This window comes from Dipodomys merriami, unplaced genomic scaffold (genome assembly GCF_024711535.1).
Source record: "Dipodomys merriami isolate MVZ:Mamm:240054 unplaced genomic scaffold, mDipMer1.0.p SCAF_738, whole genome shotgun sequence".
NCBI lineage: Eukaryota > Metazoa > Chordata > Mammalia > Rodentia > Heteromyidae > Dipodomys > Dipodomys merriami.
This window is the reverse complement of record NW_027206333.1, coordinates 88,119-105,304: the sequence shown is the minus strand read 5'-3', so window position 1 is coordinate 105,304 and position 17,186 is coordinate 88,119. Positions and strand designations below refer to the sequence as shown.

Here is a 17,186-nt window from a genome sequence, read left to right as displayed (position 1 = left end):
TTAGTGCTGTTCTTGAGTGGAATAGTTCAAACAGTCTGGCCTTCCAGTGGTCTCTGCCCTCTCTTCCAAGAGTCCAAGAGCACCAGGCTGTCAGAGGGATGCCGAAGCAGCAGTCTTGGGAGAGATGTAGAATCCCACTGATTGCATAAATATCAGAAGAAAAAAAAAGCCAAAGAAGTAGTCATAGAAAGTGAGTGGAGTTGCAGAAATCTGTCAGCAGAGTGGGATTAGGTACTGGTTTAGATGCAGAGAGATGGGCCAATGAACCACCCTTGAAGTTCTGGAGTACCCATTAAAGCAGCCAGGAACAATCAGGCTACTTTTTCTTTGTTGGATGCCTCTCAGCTACCTCAAGTCATTCAGAAGAAAAAAAAAAACAAAAAACCCAAACCTCTGTAGGATGACATTACTGTCCCTGCGGTGGACACTAAGCCCAGAAATATTTAGAATTAAAGCTAAAATGACTATCGTAAAAAAAAAAAAACCCATAATATTAACATTCTTGTGTCAGTTTCAGAAACAATTTGTTCATGTTTAGTAGTTTAAGTCTCTGTTGTGTCTTGGAAACTTTGGCCTTTTAAAACTAGAGGTCTTGTTATTACAGTTTTAAATGTGGTTTAGGCTTAATTTAGATTTGTACTTTTTTTTTCTTTCTGCTTTGTTTCTCTGATAAGGTTTCTCTAGTTTTGCCTAGGTAGTTGATCCTTTTACCTTTACCTCCTGAGTAGCTTGGATTATCAGTGAGTAACTCTACTCGCAGCCCTTAGATTTGAACTTTAGAGGGCTAAAGGAGTAAAGTTTTAGTAATATGCAATGTAGAGTTTTAAGAGGGTTTAATGTTCACTTGTTTATATGTTTAATTGATTAGATTTAAATGAATAGTTTTATCTCAAAAGCTTTAGGTGGGAAGGGAAGGTAGAAGAAAAATGAGGGAAGGGGTAATAAATTTGACGATATATACTTATCACCTTATTTATGTAACTGTTACCCCTCTGTACATCACCTTGACAATTTGAAAATTATCATCCTATAAAAAAAAGTTTTAGGGGGGCAGGGCAGGGGGAGATGGGAAGGGAAAGGAAGGGGAAACAAAAGAGGAGGCAACAATGCTTGATAAGAAATGTACTCATTATTTTGCCCATGTAATTGTAACTCCTCTGTACAGTATTTTCACAATAAAAAATCATTTAAAAAAAAGTTTTAGGTAGAAGAATGTCTCAAGTAGTAGACTGCATGCCTAGCAAGTTCAAGGCCCTGAGTTCAAACCCCAATGCTTATCATGAGACCACTGATCTATTTTAAAGATAACCAAGGAGCTGAGGATGTGGCTTAGCAGTGGAGCACTTGCCTAATCTTTGTAAGGCCCTAAGTTACATCCCTAGCACCGTTCCCCCCCCCCAAAAAAAAAAAACAGGAAGACTAGAAGAAAGGAAGGGGAGAGGAGAGAAGGGAGCAGAGAGGAAGAAGAAGGAAAGGTAAGGGAAAGAGAGGAGGAAGGCAAAGCAAGGCATGTATAAAAACATTTGGGTACTGCTTTTATTCAGGGAATTGAACCCAGGGCCTCATACTTGCTAGGCACGCATTCTACCACTTAAGCCATGCCCCCAAGTGCTCTTGCTTTTAGTTCTTGCTTTTTCAGATATGTTTTCTCGCTTTTGCTCAGGTAGATCACTGACTGCAGTCCTAACTCTACCACATGCATAGCTAGAATTATAGTTATTTGCCATCACACATAGTTCTTTTAAAAACTGTTTAACATATTAAAGAGAATGAGTTATGCTACTAAATCCCCTTTAAAATAATTGTTTATATTGTCTAGATTTATTAACAGAAAATAAAATTTGTGAGTTGCACACAAGTCAGTGTTTAAGACAAATGTGCTTGAAAGTGATAATAATAATTGACTTGTTACTGAACAGGGAGAGTTAAGGGTTAGTGGCCATTCTAATTCACTGAGTTCCCAAGGTGGCCTTTCTTACTCGAGGCTCTGGCATTCCCACGGGAATGGGGACGCGATTCACCCTCTTGAAGGGCTTCTGTAACTTCTGGTGAGCCCAACTCAAACCAGAGAAGCCAGACCCAGATCTATCCTCCAGCCTTTACATAGCTAGCAAGTCGAAATAACTGGTACCTCTTCGTAGACAGGAAACTGTCAGGCTGTTGCCATCTCTTGCAAGTGTAAAACTGAGATAATTCATTGCTCACAGCATGAAGAGACTCATTTCCCACCACGTCTTGGTGAAGTTGCTAATTAGTTAATTGACATCCTGACATCACTGAACATCCGTCCAGGTCTCCTATCTTTAGGTCCTTCTGTTATTGTGTGTCTGTCTTGACTAGTGTTATTCTGTGCTGGGATTTTTGGTCGTGGGGCTTAAACTCTGGGTCTGGGTGCTGTCCCTCGGCTCTTCAGCTCAAGGCTAGTGCTCTACCACTTGAGCCACAGCGCCATTTCTGGCTTTTTCTGCTTATGTGATACTGAGGAATCAAACCCAGGGCTTCATGCATGTAAAGCAAACACTCTACCACTGAGCCACCTTAAGATGGGACTTTAAAGTTATTGTTACTTAAAGTTTTCAATTTCATTTTACTACTCAAAAAAGCCCACCCAGATTTCCAGCCAGGAGGGCACCTTCGGCTGTAATGATAACTGCTTGGTGGATTGTAGTGAAAGTGAGTTCTGACATGTTCCCTGAGTACTAAGATACGGGGATGCTGGCCTTCACTGTCTCTGCTGAGTACAGCATTGTGATTTTAAGACCAATCTCAGCAATCAACACCTTCCCCACTTGGGCAGCTTCATGAAAAAAAAAAAAAATAGACCTGTCTTTACTTTTTAGAACCTACAATGGCAATGACGTCTCTATGGTCTGAGCTGGGCTAGATGGAGCTTTTGTTCCACACAGACCTGTGTTCTGGGTCAGCCAATCTCCAGTGATGTAAGCAGCCTTGTGTTTCTGGCATTCCTGTTACAAATGCATTCAGTCGTCTCAGTTCTAAGTGATTTAACAGATACTCCTGCAAGAGCACACTTTTGAGAGGCATAGACAGGTTAGAGCTGATGAGGTTCAAGAACAAAAAGTAAGTTTTGTTACGAAAGGACAAAGTATGATGAGAACAAAGTAAAAAATCATGAAGAGGTGAACATGGCAATGGAAACTCTATGCACAGAATTTCCATTATCTGTGTGATTTCCCACACAGGTTAAATCAAGAAACAAGTTCAGTGTGCCTTATACAAAATACCTATGTAAAAAGAAGCAAGTCTGGGCTGGGAAGGTGGCTCAGTGGTAGAGTGTTTGCCTTGCATGCATGAGTCCCTGGGTTCGATTCCTCAGCACCACATAAGCAGTGGCACTTGATCTGAAGAGCTCAGGGACAGCACCCAGGCCCAGAGTTCAGGCCCCAAGACTGACAAAAAAAAAAAGGAATCATAAATAAAAGAGGGAGGTAAGACAAAGAGAAAAATTCTATTTTTACATGCTGGCAATCACCTCTTCCTCTAGCTTTTTAAGTGCAGATGGTCCGAGGTAAGCAGAGCTTGGTGATTCATGCCTGTAGCAGCTATGTGGGTGTCTGAGATCAGGGGTCATAGCTTGAGGATAACCCAAATGTAAAAGTTCACAAGAGCCAGACGTTGGTGGCTCATGTCTGTTATCCTAACTACTCAGGAGGCTGAAATCTGAGGGTCGGGTCACAGTTCAAAGCCAGCCTCCACATGTTTCTTCTCAGCATGCTTCCTGTGTCCTGCTTGAGGTCATTTAGTAATATCTGCACAAGATAGCACTTCCCAGAAGAGAACTGTCCAGTCTCAGCTCAGTTGTGTTGTGTGTGAGGAACCTTAGGTTAAACTGAATCTTTCAGATTCCCCTAGACTCCTTATAATTCAAGGAATGAGAGGCTTTGCCTGTGGGCAGCATCCTTAATAAGTACTTACTTGAAAACATTGCGGAGCAGAGTGAAGGAAGAGACAACTTGTAATGTTTTGTATCAGAACAAGCATGTGACTTTTCATGTGAACCTACTACTGCTCAGTTTCCTGAGATGCCCCTTGCTTTTCTTAACCCATGGGTTGAAGGTTCATTGCTGGCTCAGTGAACAGCAGACAGTGCCATGCAGGTCTTCTTCAGGCTACGGACAGAGTAAAAGGAAATAGCCTTACTCAGAAATCAGGTGAGGCTGGAGGAGAACACCTTGACCTGAACAAACCAGGAAGACTGCTGGAGCTCCTGGAGAAGGAGTGGAGTCATCCTTTACTAGTGATTTCAGATGAAGAGATCCTCCCATGTACCCAGGAATGAGCCTCTTAACACCCAGGCCCTTGCGAAAGATCCTTAGCCTGATGGTACTGCAGAGCATTCCAATCTCCTAGGCACAGTGCCTGATGTTTACAGTTGCAGGAAGAGTTCCCAAGTCCACTGCTAAATTCCAATGTTTCTAATGACTCAAGGACCATCACCAGATCCTGGCCAGTTTCCCTAGGCAGATTAATTTATGCAAATGCTACCCTGTTCCTTTGCAGAAGTTCCTTAAATAGCAGCAAAGGGAACTTCTGGATTCCAGGGGGACGCCAGGTCTGGACTGCTTCACAGGGAAGAAAAGAAAGCTGGTTTTGTGCCACTGCTGCTGTCATTGGAGGCCCCTGGGAGCTGAAAGCAATGGGAGGAAGGCATAGGCTCTTATTTCACTCTGGGAAGATCTGCTGGGGGAGAGTCCCTGGAAACATTCGCCATGATTCATCCTTAGCCTCTAGCATTCCCAGTCCAGCAAACAAGAGAGGCAGGAAACAGAGCCACCCTCAGGGGAACGGACATCAACTCCATCCTTTGCCTATGTGAGTTATCTCAGGTTAGATAAAACCCTGCTTTTAGGGACCCCTCTGTCACTGGGCTGTCAGAAGATAGCACCAGGTTAGCTCCAAGCAGATCCTGAATGTGCATTGGCCCTGGGCCCAGATGGAGGCCATGATGGGGAGGCTGTCCAGTCACCCTCCCTCCATCTCCTGCCCCCAGAACATCCAACAATTAATCCAGAGAACTGTGCCAGCTCTGAATCCACGCACCCGGCAGGCACCTCCACTGTGCATATGGACACTGCCAGTGAAAAAGACTGAGGGTAGCAGAATACAGCATTTCTCTGGCCTCCTGCCTTCACCATGCAGTAAAAAACAGAGTCCAGGTAAGTGTTCAACAATTAGTAATGAAAATCTCGGCTAAACCACAAAATAGTCACCTTCTGCCAGTCATGCCTGATATTTAAGTCCGATTCAACACCTTCCTTCTCCTTGACAATGGAAAGGCTAAGGCATCCCCTAGCTGTTCCTTCCATAGAAACCTTGACACCTTGGGCATCACATGCTGCTGTGGCTTCCCCACTGGCTTCCTGTTCCATGCAGATTCAGCCATAAATATCCTCATTGAGAACACGTTCTCTAATAAGAGATGGAAATAACAAGGTGGCATGTCCTTCTTAACAAGCAGATGGGACGAGAACACCCAGGAGAATTGTCACCTTCCCAGCCAGAAGCAGCCTCCTTCCCCAACAGGCTCATGACTTGTTTTTTCTCTTATTCATCCAAGCTCAAATGATTGTAGAAATTGTTGGTCTCTCCAACAAGCACCCAGCTGTGACAGCTATGCATTCTGGGACTGCCCCTTACCCTGTCACAAAGGAGTGGCTTTCCATTGGTGCCTGAACTACAGTTGCAGGCCAGACACTAGGCAAAGTGTGTGCTGAGCTGGTCCTCCCTACTTGGCACAGAGCTTTGCAGAGCATACATTAATGGGAACAGGACATGTCAGTCACAGGGCAGAGCTGAGAGTTCAGGGGACAATGGAACAGAGCAGCAAGACCTAAAGGAACCTAACCACACCCTTATCTAATAAGACCCCTGTGAAGTCTAGAGCTGTTGTAGCCAGTTCTGTGGTGACAGCTGGCTGTGGATTGTGAGAAGAACCACACCTTGCCCATTTACCACCTGCACTGAACACAGTTCACTTTATACCCCTTAAAGATCCATAACTTAGGTGCTCAGAGATCTTACTCGCTGCTCCTCACATTTAGTCATTAAGCTACCCTAACTGGAACTTGGAATTTTCATTATGTGAGAATCCTGAAAAATCTAAAAGAGACAAGTCACGCCATGCCCTGATTCATATGCAAATAGAGGATGCTGGCATTTCAAAACCTGCAGACAGAGAACAGTAAGACATGAGAACAACCAACAAACAGAATACAGAGGCTAAGGGTGCTAAGGGTGCGGAGAGGAAGGCCAGCCAGAGGATTCACAGAAAATGCTGGCCACCTGAATCCATGATGGAGAAGACCCTCATGTGACCGATTGCAAATGCAGCTTCTTTGTCCTGAATCTTAATAAATGAAGACAATTGCCGTATCTTCTGAACAGCATCCCTGCCTGCATCTAACTTGTTCTTCGCCCCATTGCCTGCTGCCAATTTGCTCTAAGTCTTCAAGATTTGCAGTGGTGGTGTCCTGTATTTGTATGTGGTTCAGGATCCAGGTTAGAATCTTCAGGATCCCCCCTTACTCTGATTCATGTCCCCAGCCCTACTCTTACGGCTGCTCCTATGCCTCAATGGCCTTCCTGGTCTGTACACCTGGCCCTCCAGCTAACTCACACCATACCAGCTTCCAAGATACTATCCAACCATGACTTACTAAAGCAAGCTTTTTAACTCCCCGGTAAAGTTGACTACAGTCTTCTCTGCCCTGTGGACTGCAGTCATAGCTCTCCTAATTATGTTTGAATGCTGTGTTGTTAATTCTTGGAGTCTAAGGCCTTGTCTAATCAAAGTTAACTGTGCCTGCTCTCTGGGTCTTTTTCATATGATCGTGGTACACAAGGATGCCGGTAAAGAAAATCAGTATCCTGGAACATATTTAATCCTCCCCAAGGCCTAATCACATCTGAGATGCTCTGCATAAAAGGCCCTCTGTATTTGAAAGAGTAAGTCAATAACTATCCATAAGATTAAGAGATTTTTGGAAGAAGGCAAAAAAAAAATTACCTTGGAAATCAATGAAAGGAACAGTCAGAGAAGAAACATAAGACTCTGACACTAGCAGAAAAATAAGTTCATGGATTGTTTGCCCACATGGTCAAGACCTCTTTGACCAACATGGCCCCAGTCTCAGTTCTCAACTTGGCTTTCCATCACTGCTTTCCACCTCTCTGGCCAGCAGCCAGGCCAGACTCTGCCCACGGCTTGTGCTTGTGCTGGCTTTTCTCCCCACCATTCACCTTCTCCACTCATGCCAACCTCCAGGAGCACAGTTGCCCCTTCTCCAAGACGAGTGGTCAGACTTCCTCCACTGCGCCCTGAGCAACCATGGTCTTTCCTCAGTGTTCCTGAAAGGGCCTGTCTTCACACCATCTAGGCTCTTACTTGCTGTCTCTCCCACCCTTTCAATGGAGTATAAATTCCATGTGGTAAAAAAATAAACAAACAGATTCTTCCTCCTCATGGTTCCCTCTTTATAACCCAGATCCTCCATGAGTATGTGTCACATTGAGCTGAAGTCCTCCATGGCTATGGGAAAACCCATTTGACAGAGGAGGCAGAAGTGTTTGTTGTGAAGCCCAGTGACTCTGCCTGCTGTATACTGACTAGATAGAAATGTCCCCTTGAACACCCCAGGGAAAATCCTTTCAGTATTTCACAGCTCATACATCAGATGATCCGATCCTCTCTAAAGCTAGATCTACTATCCTCTACCCATCGCTGAATTGAAACGTTGTACTGTGAGGTTGGCCTATAGGCTTGGACATAGGTCACTGAGAAAATCAGAGAGAAACAAATAAGTAGATTGGTGTGTGGGAAGGGAAAGGCCCAGTTCTGTACGGCAGAAGCAAGGGCCTGGAGAGCTTCAGTGTGGGCTATGTGTGGAGGGCCCTTGTGAGCAATGAGGGCACTGTGTTAAGGGTGAAACTGCTCACGCACCAGCATCCTCAGGACCTGTCTGTGCTCAGAACTTCCCTTTCATGTATCTTAATTTCGGAAAGGGCAGAATACAGAGAGGAATCAGTAGTGCCTAAGAGCAAGTGAACAAATGCTGACCTCCTGAGAGCCCCCTCACCCTGAACCATAGGCTACCAGGAGGACTCTGTCCTGGGACCTCACGTGCTGTAATCCAGCCCCTGGCAAAATTCCTCTTCCTGCCAGTACTGTCCAAACAATGTCTACAGGGGGAAGATCATGGCAATGTGGTTGAGGAAAAGCATAAACCCTGCACATATTCCTTTTGCATTCCCCCAAGAGTTCTTTATCTTCATTAGCGTGCTCAGCCAAGCACTTGCCCATTTTTGCTAACCTGTTGGACACATTCCCATGTTCAATACTTCAAGACTGCAGTATTGGTCCCTATTGTAAGGAAGACCTGCCTGCATCTCCCCCCACCTCAAAGGTGGCTCGTCCTCAGACTGTCTGCCACAGACTCCTCCTCATTGCTTTGTCTGCTTCTGTCTTTGGAGAACAAAATTACTGGTAGTGCTTTATTGCTGAGACATTGCTGGAAGTTTCCACTGATTGGCAGTGTTTTCATGCAGCATTGAACAGCAAATTTCCTGACTAACGAGGTCTACCTTCTCCTCTCATAGGCCCAGAAGAAGCACAGGAAGTTCACCAAACCCAACAGAGCACACCACTCCTATGAGAAGAAGCCTCATTATGCTCCTTCACCCACTACCACTGTACCTAGCCGTACACCGGGCATCAGAGAGCCAACCCCATTCACAGTGCCCAGCCGGAGAAGTTTGCCTCCTGAGCAACAGCAGGAATGTGCCAGACTAGCCAGTAGCATCCCTTGCCCTCCCTGGTCTTTCCAGAGAAGCAAGTCCTTGTTTTGTTTGCCCACCCAAGGCCCCTCCCCAGTCTCTTCAGCTGAACCACAGTGGTTTTCTAACATCGATGCCCCAAGCCACAGGGCATCAGAGAGGAAGCCTGGTCACCTCTTCTCCATTGATGATTTGGAGGGGGCCCAGGAGACAGATGTAGACACAGGCCTGCGGCTGTCCTCCTCCGACCTATCAGTGGTCTCAGCATATTCTGCCCCAAGTACATTCTGCAGTTCTGTGGAAACTTCCCTGTCTTCTGAAAGATACAACAGCCACAAGCCAGCACACAAGGATCCCAGAGAAGAAAGACTTCTACCTACAGCCAGTGGGATGACCCCAGAATCCTCATGGACTCCCCTCCCCTTCCTCACCAAAGGGTCTGCCAGCTCCTCAGAGACCGCCATCACTGCTCCCCCAGCTTTCAGTGCCTCGTCACTCAGAGAATCATCCACACAGCTCCCTTCTGATGGCCCCAAGACTACAAGGGCTGACCAAAATATACCACCAGCACCAGCAGCAGCAGTGGCTGACATGGAGGAGTTCTACATCTGATCATGGCTTGTCTTCCAAACACAAACTCAGACCCACAGGCTCAGGTCCCCCAGTGTTCTCAGCCTGGATTTCCAGGTCTGTCTGGAACCTGTTAATCCGTTTCCCGGGGTTTATTAGCACAGAGGCCCTGCCACGCCTCCTTAGCTGAGACAATGTATTTCTAGGGACTGTGGTGGAAAAAAAATACTGACATTTCTATGCAAATAAGTTCTCCACAAACTTAAGTCCTAAAATATATTTTGAATATTCCATTATACAATTTAAATGCTTTGTATAATTATTTAAGATGAAGAGAAAACCCAGTCAGCCAGAGCTGATTTGGCAAATGTTTCATGCTGTGAAAGTGAAACAATTAAAGCCAACATGTTGAATATGGGAGAGAAAGCAAGTGACTTCTAAGAGCTATCCAAGCACAATGACAGAAAGTACAGCTTATTGGAGTCCCCCCTCCCCCATAGATTTATATTTCCACAGGACAATGGCCCTAGAAATTTGCAAGTCTTGCTTAAGCTGACAGGCAGCCTAAGATGGCTGTCAGCTTACATCAGACTGCAAAATGCCTCCCTTCAAAACCCCTGCAACATACGAAAATCTGGATTTGGACCAAAGTGGCTAATATGCTTTGAGGAATTTAACATGAGTCACAGATTCCCTGTGCAGTTAAATAATTTCAGTTCTCAAACCTAGATTTGCAAATACTTTTTCAACAACACATTGACTGTCATGAATGATGGGCTGAAGATCAGTCCACCATCTAGGCTGATTTGGATCACCCAGACAGACATGGTCTTTGGAGATAAAGTATAATAGGATGTGAAACATAATGGTTAGACGGGCTTCATAAGACTCTTTCACTTTCAAAAGCACAATTCAAGGGCCACATCCACGGCTCTGTAAGTGACAGGAGCCACATTTTACACTTTTTTTTTCTCAAGAAATATACATCAATCTCCTATGTTCTTCATTTTTTTAAATAACTTGGAATGTTTCAGCTAGTGTTTTCTGATTGCACAGATGAGCAAGTGTCACCCTTCCCCCAAAGTGGGAAGCCACCCAAAATACTCTTTCTGAGCGAACACTGGTACCCTGCTAGCCTTCATGAGGACATGGGAGCCTTAATTAAAGCTGATGCTTTAACCCAACATTGGCTTTTCCGGTCTATTGTCCTATTCTGCCACCCTGTGAATGGCATTTAAGTCTCCCTGTAAGGATATGTTTACAACTGCAACGTCAGCAATGCCAAGTGCTAGCATCAGGGGCAATGCCAAGCTGTCCCTGATGCTATTTAATATTTACAGAGAAACAACATGGACCTGCGTTGTTCATTTACCAGCCTGGTGCTCCTTGCCTGAATTACTCATGAGCCACGTTTCTTCTCTGGAAGTGTTCACACCAGCTGTCACATGGCCTCCAGGCTGCTGTTCTCAGTCATCAGACTTGAGCTGCAACCTAAGGTTGGCCACCCCGTAGCAAGGGCTTTAGATCCTTCCTCAAACACCCTGGACTTCCCAGGACTTGGGATTGTAATATTCTGCTCCAATGTAAATAAATTTTTTTAAAGAAAATACATGGTCTCTTCTAAATTCTAGGCAATGAGTGAGCAGACTTTTTCTGAAAAGGGCTAGATAATAAATGTTTTAAACTTTGTCAGTAATATATTAATCTTTGTCAGTCTCCACTTCCATTGTTGCATGATAAATAAAATGTAAATGAATGGGAGTGGTTGAGTTGCAATAAAACTTAATTCAGGGGCTGGGAAGGTCGCCCAGCGGTAGAGTGCATGCCTTGCAAGCATGAGGCCCTGGGTTTGATTCCTCAGCACCACATAAACAGAAAAAGCTGGAAGTGGCACAGTGGCTCCAGTGGTAGAGCGCTAGCCTTGAGCTGCAGAGCTGAGGGACAGTGCCCAGACCCAGAGTTCAGGCCCATGACCGGCAAAAAAAAAAAAAAAAAATTCACCAGTGCAAGTGGTAACCAGAGTTGACCTAAGAAGTAGTTGACCAGTCCAGATTCTAGTCCACAACAAAAATTTAAGTTCTGCTCCCCATTCTGCTGTTCTGTGTAATAATACCAAGAAAATGGGTCTTCTGGGCCAAGCCAGTGACCACAGACCCTTGAAGTGCTCAGAACAGAAAGGAGAGGCTTTCTCCAGAGCTGGTTCCTAGAAAGCAGCCAGCAGCCCACCTCCTCCCTAGAAATGTGACTCCAAGTCAACAGCATATGAATGTTATAAGGAAAAATAAAAATTTAGAGATGATGACATACAGTCTAGAGAACAGGGAAGCAAGCTCATGTAGCAAAAGGCAATGAAGTGGATCAAATGCCTAGTGATGATTCCCATCTTCATCCTTAATGGCACTCCTATTTTAGCATATTTGCATACCTTGTTAGGATTGTTGTAGAGCCCAACCCAGTGGATCAGTGGGGACCTGAGATGATGATGAGACTTTTATGACCCTGAGAGGGTTGGCACATGGTAAAACAAATGGGGTTTTACTTGAGCCCCAAGCTATTAAAGTCAGTGGGTGAGGTGGCCTTCACAGTGGCATACTGGATCACGCCATCGAGGGTATCTCGGAGACCAGATACTTACTTTTAGCAGAAAGACCCTGGGATATATGGCTGATGTCTTTAGCCTCCAAAGAAATCAGAAGACATGCATGTGTTTTCCTGGCCCTGTACTTTCTATAGCTGAATTCTCCAACTGTCAGTCCTTCTCTATTAGTAAACTCAGAAGTCTAGGAGCTTAAGAGCAAGTACAACAACCACTGGAGACCTGGGGAGGAAGAGGGAAAGGGAAGGGAGAAAGGAGGCCACACTGAGGGGAGAATAGGAGTGAGAGATAATCAGCATAATGAAACCACCAGTGCTGTTTGAAAAGAGGTTGTTGAAGACAGGTGAGCAACGTGAATACAATAAAAGGGGTGAATTCGTAAAATATGCACTGTGTGCATGTATGGAAATGTCACAGTGAAACCCCCTCACAACTGTATCTTAACTCAAAAATAAAATGACTTTTTTAATGTAAAGAGAACAAATCTTGCCTAGAACTTAAACAAGCTTTTGAGAGCTCCCATTTGGTTCTGTATATTCACAAGAGAAATAAAGCATCCTTTTGTCAGAAAAAAAGAGAGAAGAAGAAAGAGAAAAGGAAGGAAGGAAAGAAAGAAAAAAGAAAAGAAGGAAGGAAAGGAAGGAAGGAAAAGAAAGAGAAAGGAAAGAAAAAGGAAAGGAAGAAAGGAAGGAAGGAAGGAAGGGAAAGAAAGAAATAGAAAGAAAAAGAAAGATAGACTGGGGCTGGGAAGGTGGCTCGGTGGTAGAATTCTTGCCTAGCATGCATAAGGCCCTGGGTTCGATTCCTCAGCACCACATAAGGAGAAAAAGCTGGAAGTGGTGCTATGGCTGAAGTGGTTCAGCATCGAGCTGAATTGCTCAGAGACAGTTCCCAGGCCCAGAGTTCAGGCCCCACGACTGAAAAAAGAGAAAGAAAAGAAGAAGGAAGGAAGGAAAGAAGGAAGGAAGGAAGGAAGGAAGGAAGGTCACTCAGTGGTAGAGTACCTGCTTATCACACAAAGTCCTGGGTTTGATCTCAGCATAAGACGGAGAGAGAGAGAGAGAGAGAGAGAGAGAGAGAGAGAGAGAGAGAGAGAGAGAGAGAGAGAGAGAGAGAGAGCCTCAATTTCTACTTTGGATGGTAACAACTATTGTCCAAAGATGTGCCACAATTAGGAACAATATACTCCTTGCAGGCAGAAGTCACTAGACTAATATGTGACAGAATGTTCCTGCATGATTGATGACATCCTTCCCATCCATTTGGTACAAAGTCCTCACCTCCAGGTGCCTGGAGCCCCCATCAGCCCTATTCTAGATGGTAGAAGCCCTGTCCAATTGGGGACATTGCTGATCTTGAGTGTGTGAAAGTCACGCTCACCCCTTAATTCAGTTCTACTAATCTCTAGATTCAAAGCACCCCAAATGTGTGTGGTACTATCCTAGAAATGGCCGCTGAACAGAAACACTTCCAGGCCATAGTGGGTCACTGGAGATGGCTATGAGAAGACTTTGGTGCCACCTGGTGGCCGCTGTGTCCAGGAGGGTCAGTAACAGCCTTTTTCCATCAAAAAGATTCCATTTGACTTCCTTTCCTTATCCCAAGTTTCATTTTTCTATTTTGTTTACTTCTAAAGAGCACTGAGATGACTTAAATTACAGTGAGATAAAATAATGTGAACAGAAGTAGAAAAGTCAGATTAAAGAATAGAATGGGGTTAAATGCTGCAGTTGACTGTCCAGGAAGCCAGGGGGAAAAGGGAAAGGTGATTGTCTTTATAGATTTCATTCAGGTCCAGAGAATCCTATTTCATTGTGAATTAAGTTGCCTCAATGCTATTTTTCCAAAAGCTGATTTCTAAAAGTATCTTCTCATCAGGAAAGATTCATTGGGGATTTTCTCTGGTCCAAGTTGATGGCTTTTCAACTTGGAGTGTGGAAAGGAGAATATTTAGAGGGCAGGGTATCCACCCCAAGTGCTCTGGACAGGGTCCTGAGATCTCCACCCATCCATCATCTTGTGGAGAGAGGAGGTAACTCCTGGTGTGTGGGAAGGGTGAGGCTGGCTTTCCACATTCTGTAGCTGCATGGCCAACTTGGATTTCTTCCCCACCCCAAGAAAAGGCTTCCAGTGTAGTGAAGGCTTTCAGGTAAGATGAGTCTCCTCATCTTCCCCAATCTTCAATGACATGCCTGAAAAGACATAAGAATTCCAGTGTCAGAAACTCTTCCTTAGCCAGGCACAGCTACTCAGGGGGCTGAGATCTGAGGATGGTGGTTCGAAGCCAGATGGGGCAGAAAAGTCTGTGAGACTCTTATCTCCTATAAAGTACTCAGAAAAAAGCTGGAAGTGATGCTGTGGCTCAAGTGGTAGAGGACTCAGAGACAGTGCCCAGGCCCTGAGTTCAAGCTCCAGGACTGGCAAAATAAAAGAAAGGAGGAGGGGGAGGAGAAGGAAGAGGAAGAAGAAGGTAACTCTTCCCTCTTCCTTCATTGCTTTGAATAGATTTGCATATTGTCCTTCATGCAAATTCAGCCAGTCGTTATTATGTCCCAGTGTGCATCAGGCAGCCAGCCAGGTATTGAAAGGAACAGACATACCACCCTTGAGGAATTACTCTTCTTCTGCCAACATTATTATTTACTATTTTTCCAACCATTTTAGCATCTTCCTGGTAGAGCGAATGGAATTTACCTCAGAGTCACAGCCTCACATTTGGACACTAAATGGACTTGATTCCTAGTTCTGACTCTCACTTGCATTATGGCTGAGTTATTTCGTTTCACCATCCATAACAAATGGACAGAGCTCTTTATTTTGGAGAGTCATTTTGAAATTTTAATTAAGTAATTTGTGCAAAAGACCCAAGACTACCTCTCAGTGCTTCATAAATGTCGATGTTCTTTTCTTTCTTTTCTGGTGTTCTAATCTTTCCCTAAAGAATAACCGTACCTTCTATCCAGCAGGTGCCACGCTATGCCATTCCAGACTCCTGTGAAGAGTCAGGGAAAGTTTTGCTTCAGCCAGTTCTCTTCCCACTTCCTCTCTACCATCTCCAGGTAGAATTCACCCACCAGGAAATCATATGTGCTGATCACCTCACCATCCACTAACCTCCCACACCTCCCTGATTTTCTCCTCCATTTCCAGCTACCACCCACAAAGCCAGGCCCTGAGATGTGTTACCATTCTAAACATCTTGCTTGCAAATCTCCAGTTCTGAGCTCCCCTTCCCTAATCCCTTTCCTCTTGCTTCCTGACCCATAAGTTCATCAGCCTGTGAAACCTGCTTTACTGCTGGTCTATTTCTCTGCCTACTCTAGAGTCCAAGGTTGTCCATTTCCCTGTTGCTACCTGTAATAACCTGAGACATTTGCCCCTCTGGCCATCTGGGGGCCTGACCTAGCCCAAGCCCTCCTATCCCATCACTTCCAAGCATTACTGTACTGAGTTGCTTCCATCCTGTGCTGTTTGGCCAACTTTTATCTACCTCTTATTTCTGGTCTCAACGATCCAGACTCATCCTGACTTCCCAGATGCTTCCAAACCCTTTGGCTTTGGATTATTCCCCTCTCAAAATTTAGCCATATTTATTACAGCACTATTCACCATCGCTAAGGTATAGAATCAACCCAGATACCTCTCAATGGATGAACGAATCAAGAAAATGGGGTATACATGGAATTTTACCTATCCATCAGAAAGAATGATATTGTACCATTTGTAAAGCAATGGAGAGACCGGGAAAAATTGTGTTAAGTGTAGTCAGTCAGGCCCGAGAGACAAAGGATGTATGTTCTTCCTTATATGTGGAAGCTGGATTTAGCTTATAAACTTATAAGTAAATATGTTGGGCAATATGTAAATGTATACAAGTGTATTAACTGAAATACAGTGGATTTAAAGGAGATCTCAAATAGTATAATTCCTTAGAAAGGCAAAGTCAAAGTTCAGCAAAATAAAGAACCAGAAAGCGGGTTCTTGAAAAGTGTGGGGTGGGGTCAAAGAGTAAGGGGTGGACAAATGAAGAGGAGAAGAGTGGGAGAATGCAACCAAGAATCCAATATATATCCTACAAAATTAAGAAAGCAAGGGAAGGGGTGCGTAAGGGAGGGATGGGTAAGAAGATTGAAAGGAGTGACTGATCAAGACGCATTGTATTCATAAACTTCTTTGTTACATTGCAACTCCTTTGTACAACTACTTAAAGATACTAAAAAATAGAATAAAATAAAAATCTTAACAATTTTTTAAAAAAGTTAACCTGGTCCCCCAGTCAGCCAGAGCTAGAATTATCCATTCCCTCTTCAAGATCCCTTTTTATTGCATGAGTCTGAGTCTAATGAGCCAGCTGTGAAAAAGATAGTAAAGGGTAGAATGGGTCTAGTAGGGGCTTTTGTCCTTTGCATTGGTCACAAGATGGAAAATGCTACCTGACAGAGCAGAGGAAATTGACTTGGGCAACAGAAGGCTCCTCCTAGTTCTGCTCCAAGATTTGTGTTCCATTTGCTACAAAAATGGTCCTCCTATACAAGCTAGCTCACCTGTGCCAGGAGCTCTGGAATTTTCCTTTGCCCTGAACCTCAGTGGCCTTGTGGAGCTGAGTCCATCATCTGAGCTGTTTCTGTGGACCGGTGTGGATCTACTGGCTTCTTTGTTTACTTTCCGAGTCCATAGTTCCACTCTGGCTTCTCACGACTATTTCCTCTGTCCAGCATTGCCCTTGCTGGACACCACATCCTGGCTGTACTCCCAGGCATCTGGTTGGGATTGTGACCTAATCACATGTGACCTTCCAAGGAGGTCATGTTCTGTTCTAGGTCTAACCTTGCCATTGCTCTCAGATTTGATAAACACTAGTGCCTTCCATATGGGTGTCTTTCCTTCCTGTCCTGTCCTACAGCTTACCTGGCCTCTCCTACATTGGGTCACACTTTGCTGGTGGGCTAGAACTGAATTTTCAGCTGCCTACTGAATAACCATGATTTAGGATTATCCTGTGCCCAAAACTAACCCACACCAAAGCATCACACACAATTATGTGCCACAGAGAACTCTCCCTTTTCCTCTTCTTTTCTTCCTCCTCCTGTATTTCTCAGTTCTGTTCATGGTTTTTCTTTTTCTCTCTCTCTTAGTTGTTCACATTCTAAAACCCAGAATTATGTCCCAAGACAGTATAGTAGAAAGAAATAGAGTTCTGCAGTTACAAATACCTGAATTTGAATCT

The 17,186-nt window shown here is 44.4% G+C and overlaps 1 protein-coding gene across 3 annotated transcripts in view; it reads left to right on the top strand.

The window, feature by feature from the left end:
- The window catches only part of LOC138818342 (protein FAM124A-like), a 61,431-nt gene that overhangs the window by 37,442 nt on the left and 6,803 nt on the right, over positions 1–17,186 (top strand). The window contains exon 4 of one of the 3 annotated variants that reach the window (XM_070009342.1): positions 8,617–11,021. The exons of the other annotated variants lie outside the window; for them this stretch is intronic. Coding sequence (XP_069865443.1) covers positions 8,617–9,405 — 789 coding nt within the window. The 3' untranslated portion in view covers positions 9,406–11,021. Of the gene's footprint in view, positions 1–8,616; positions 11,022–17,186 lie in introns of those variants that run through there. 3 annotated transcript variants of the gene reach the window in all.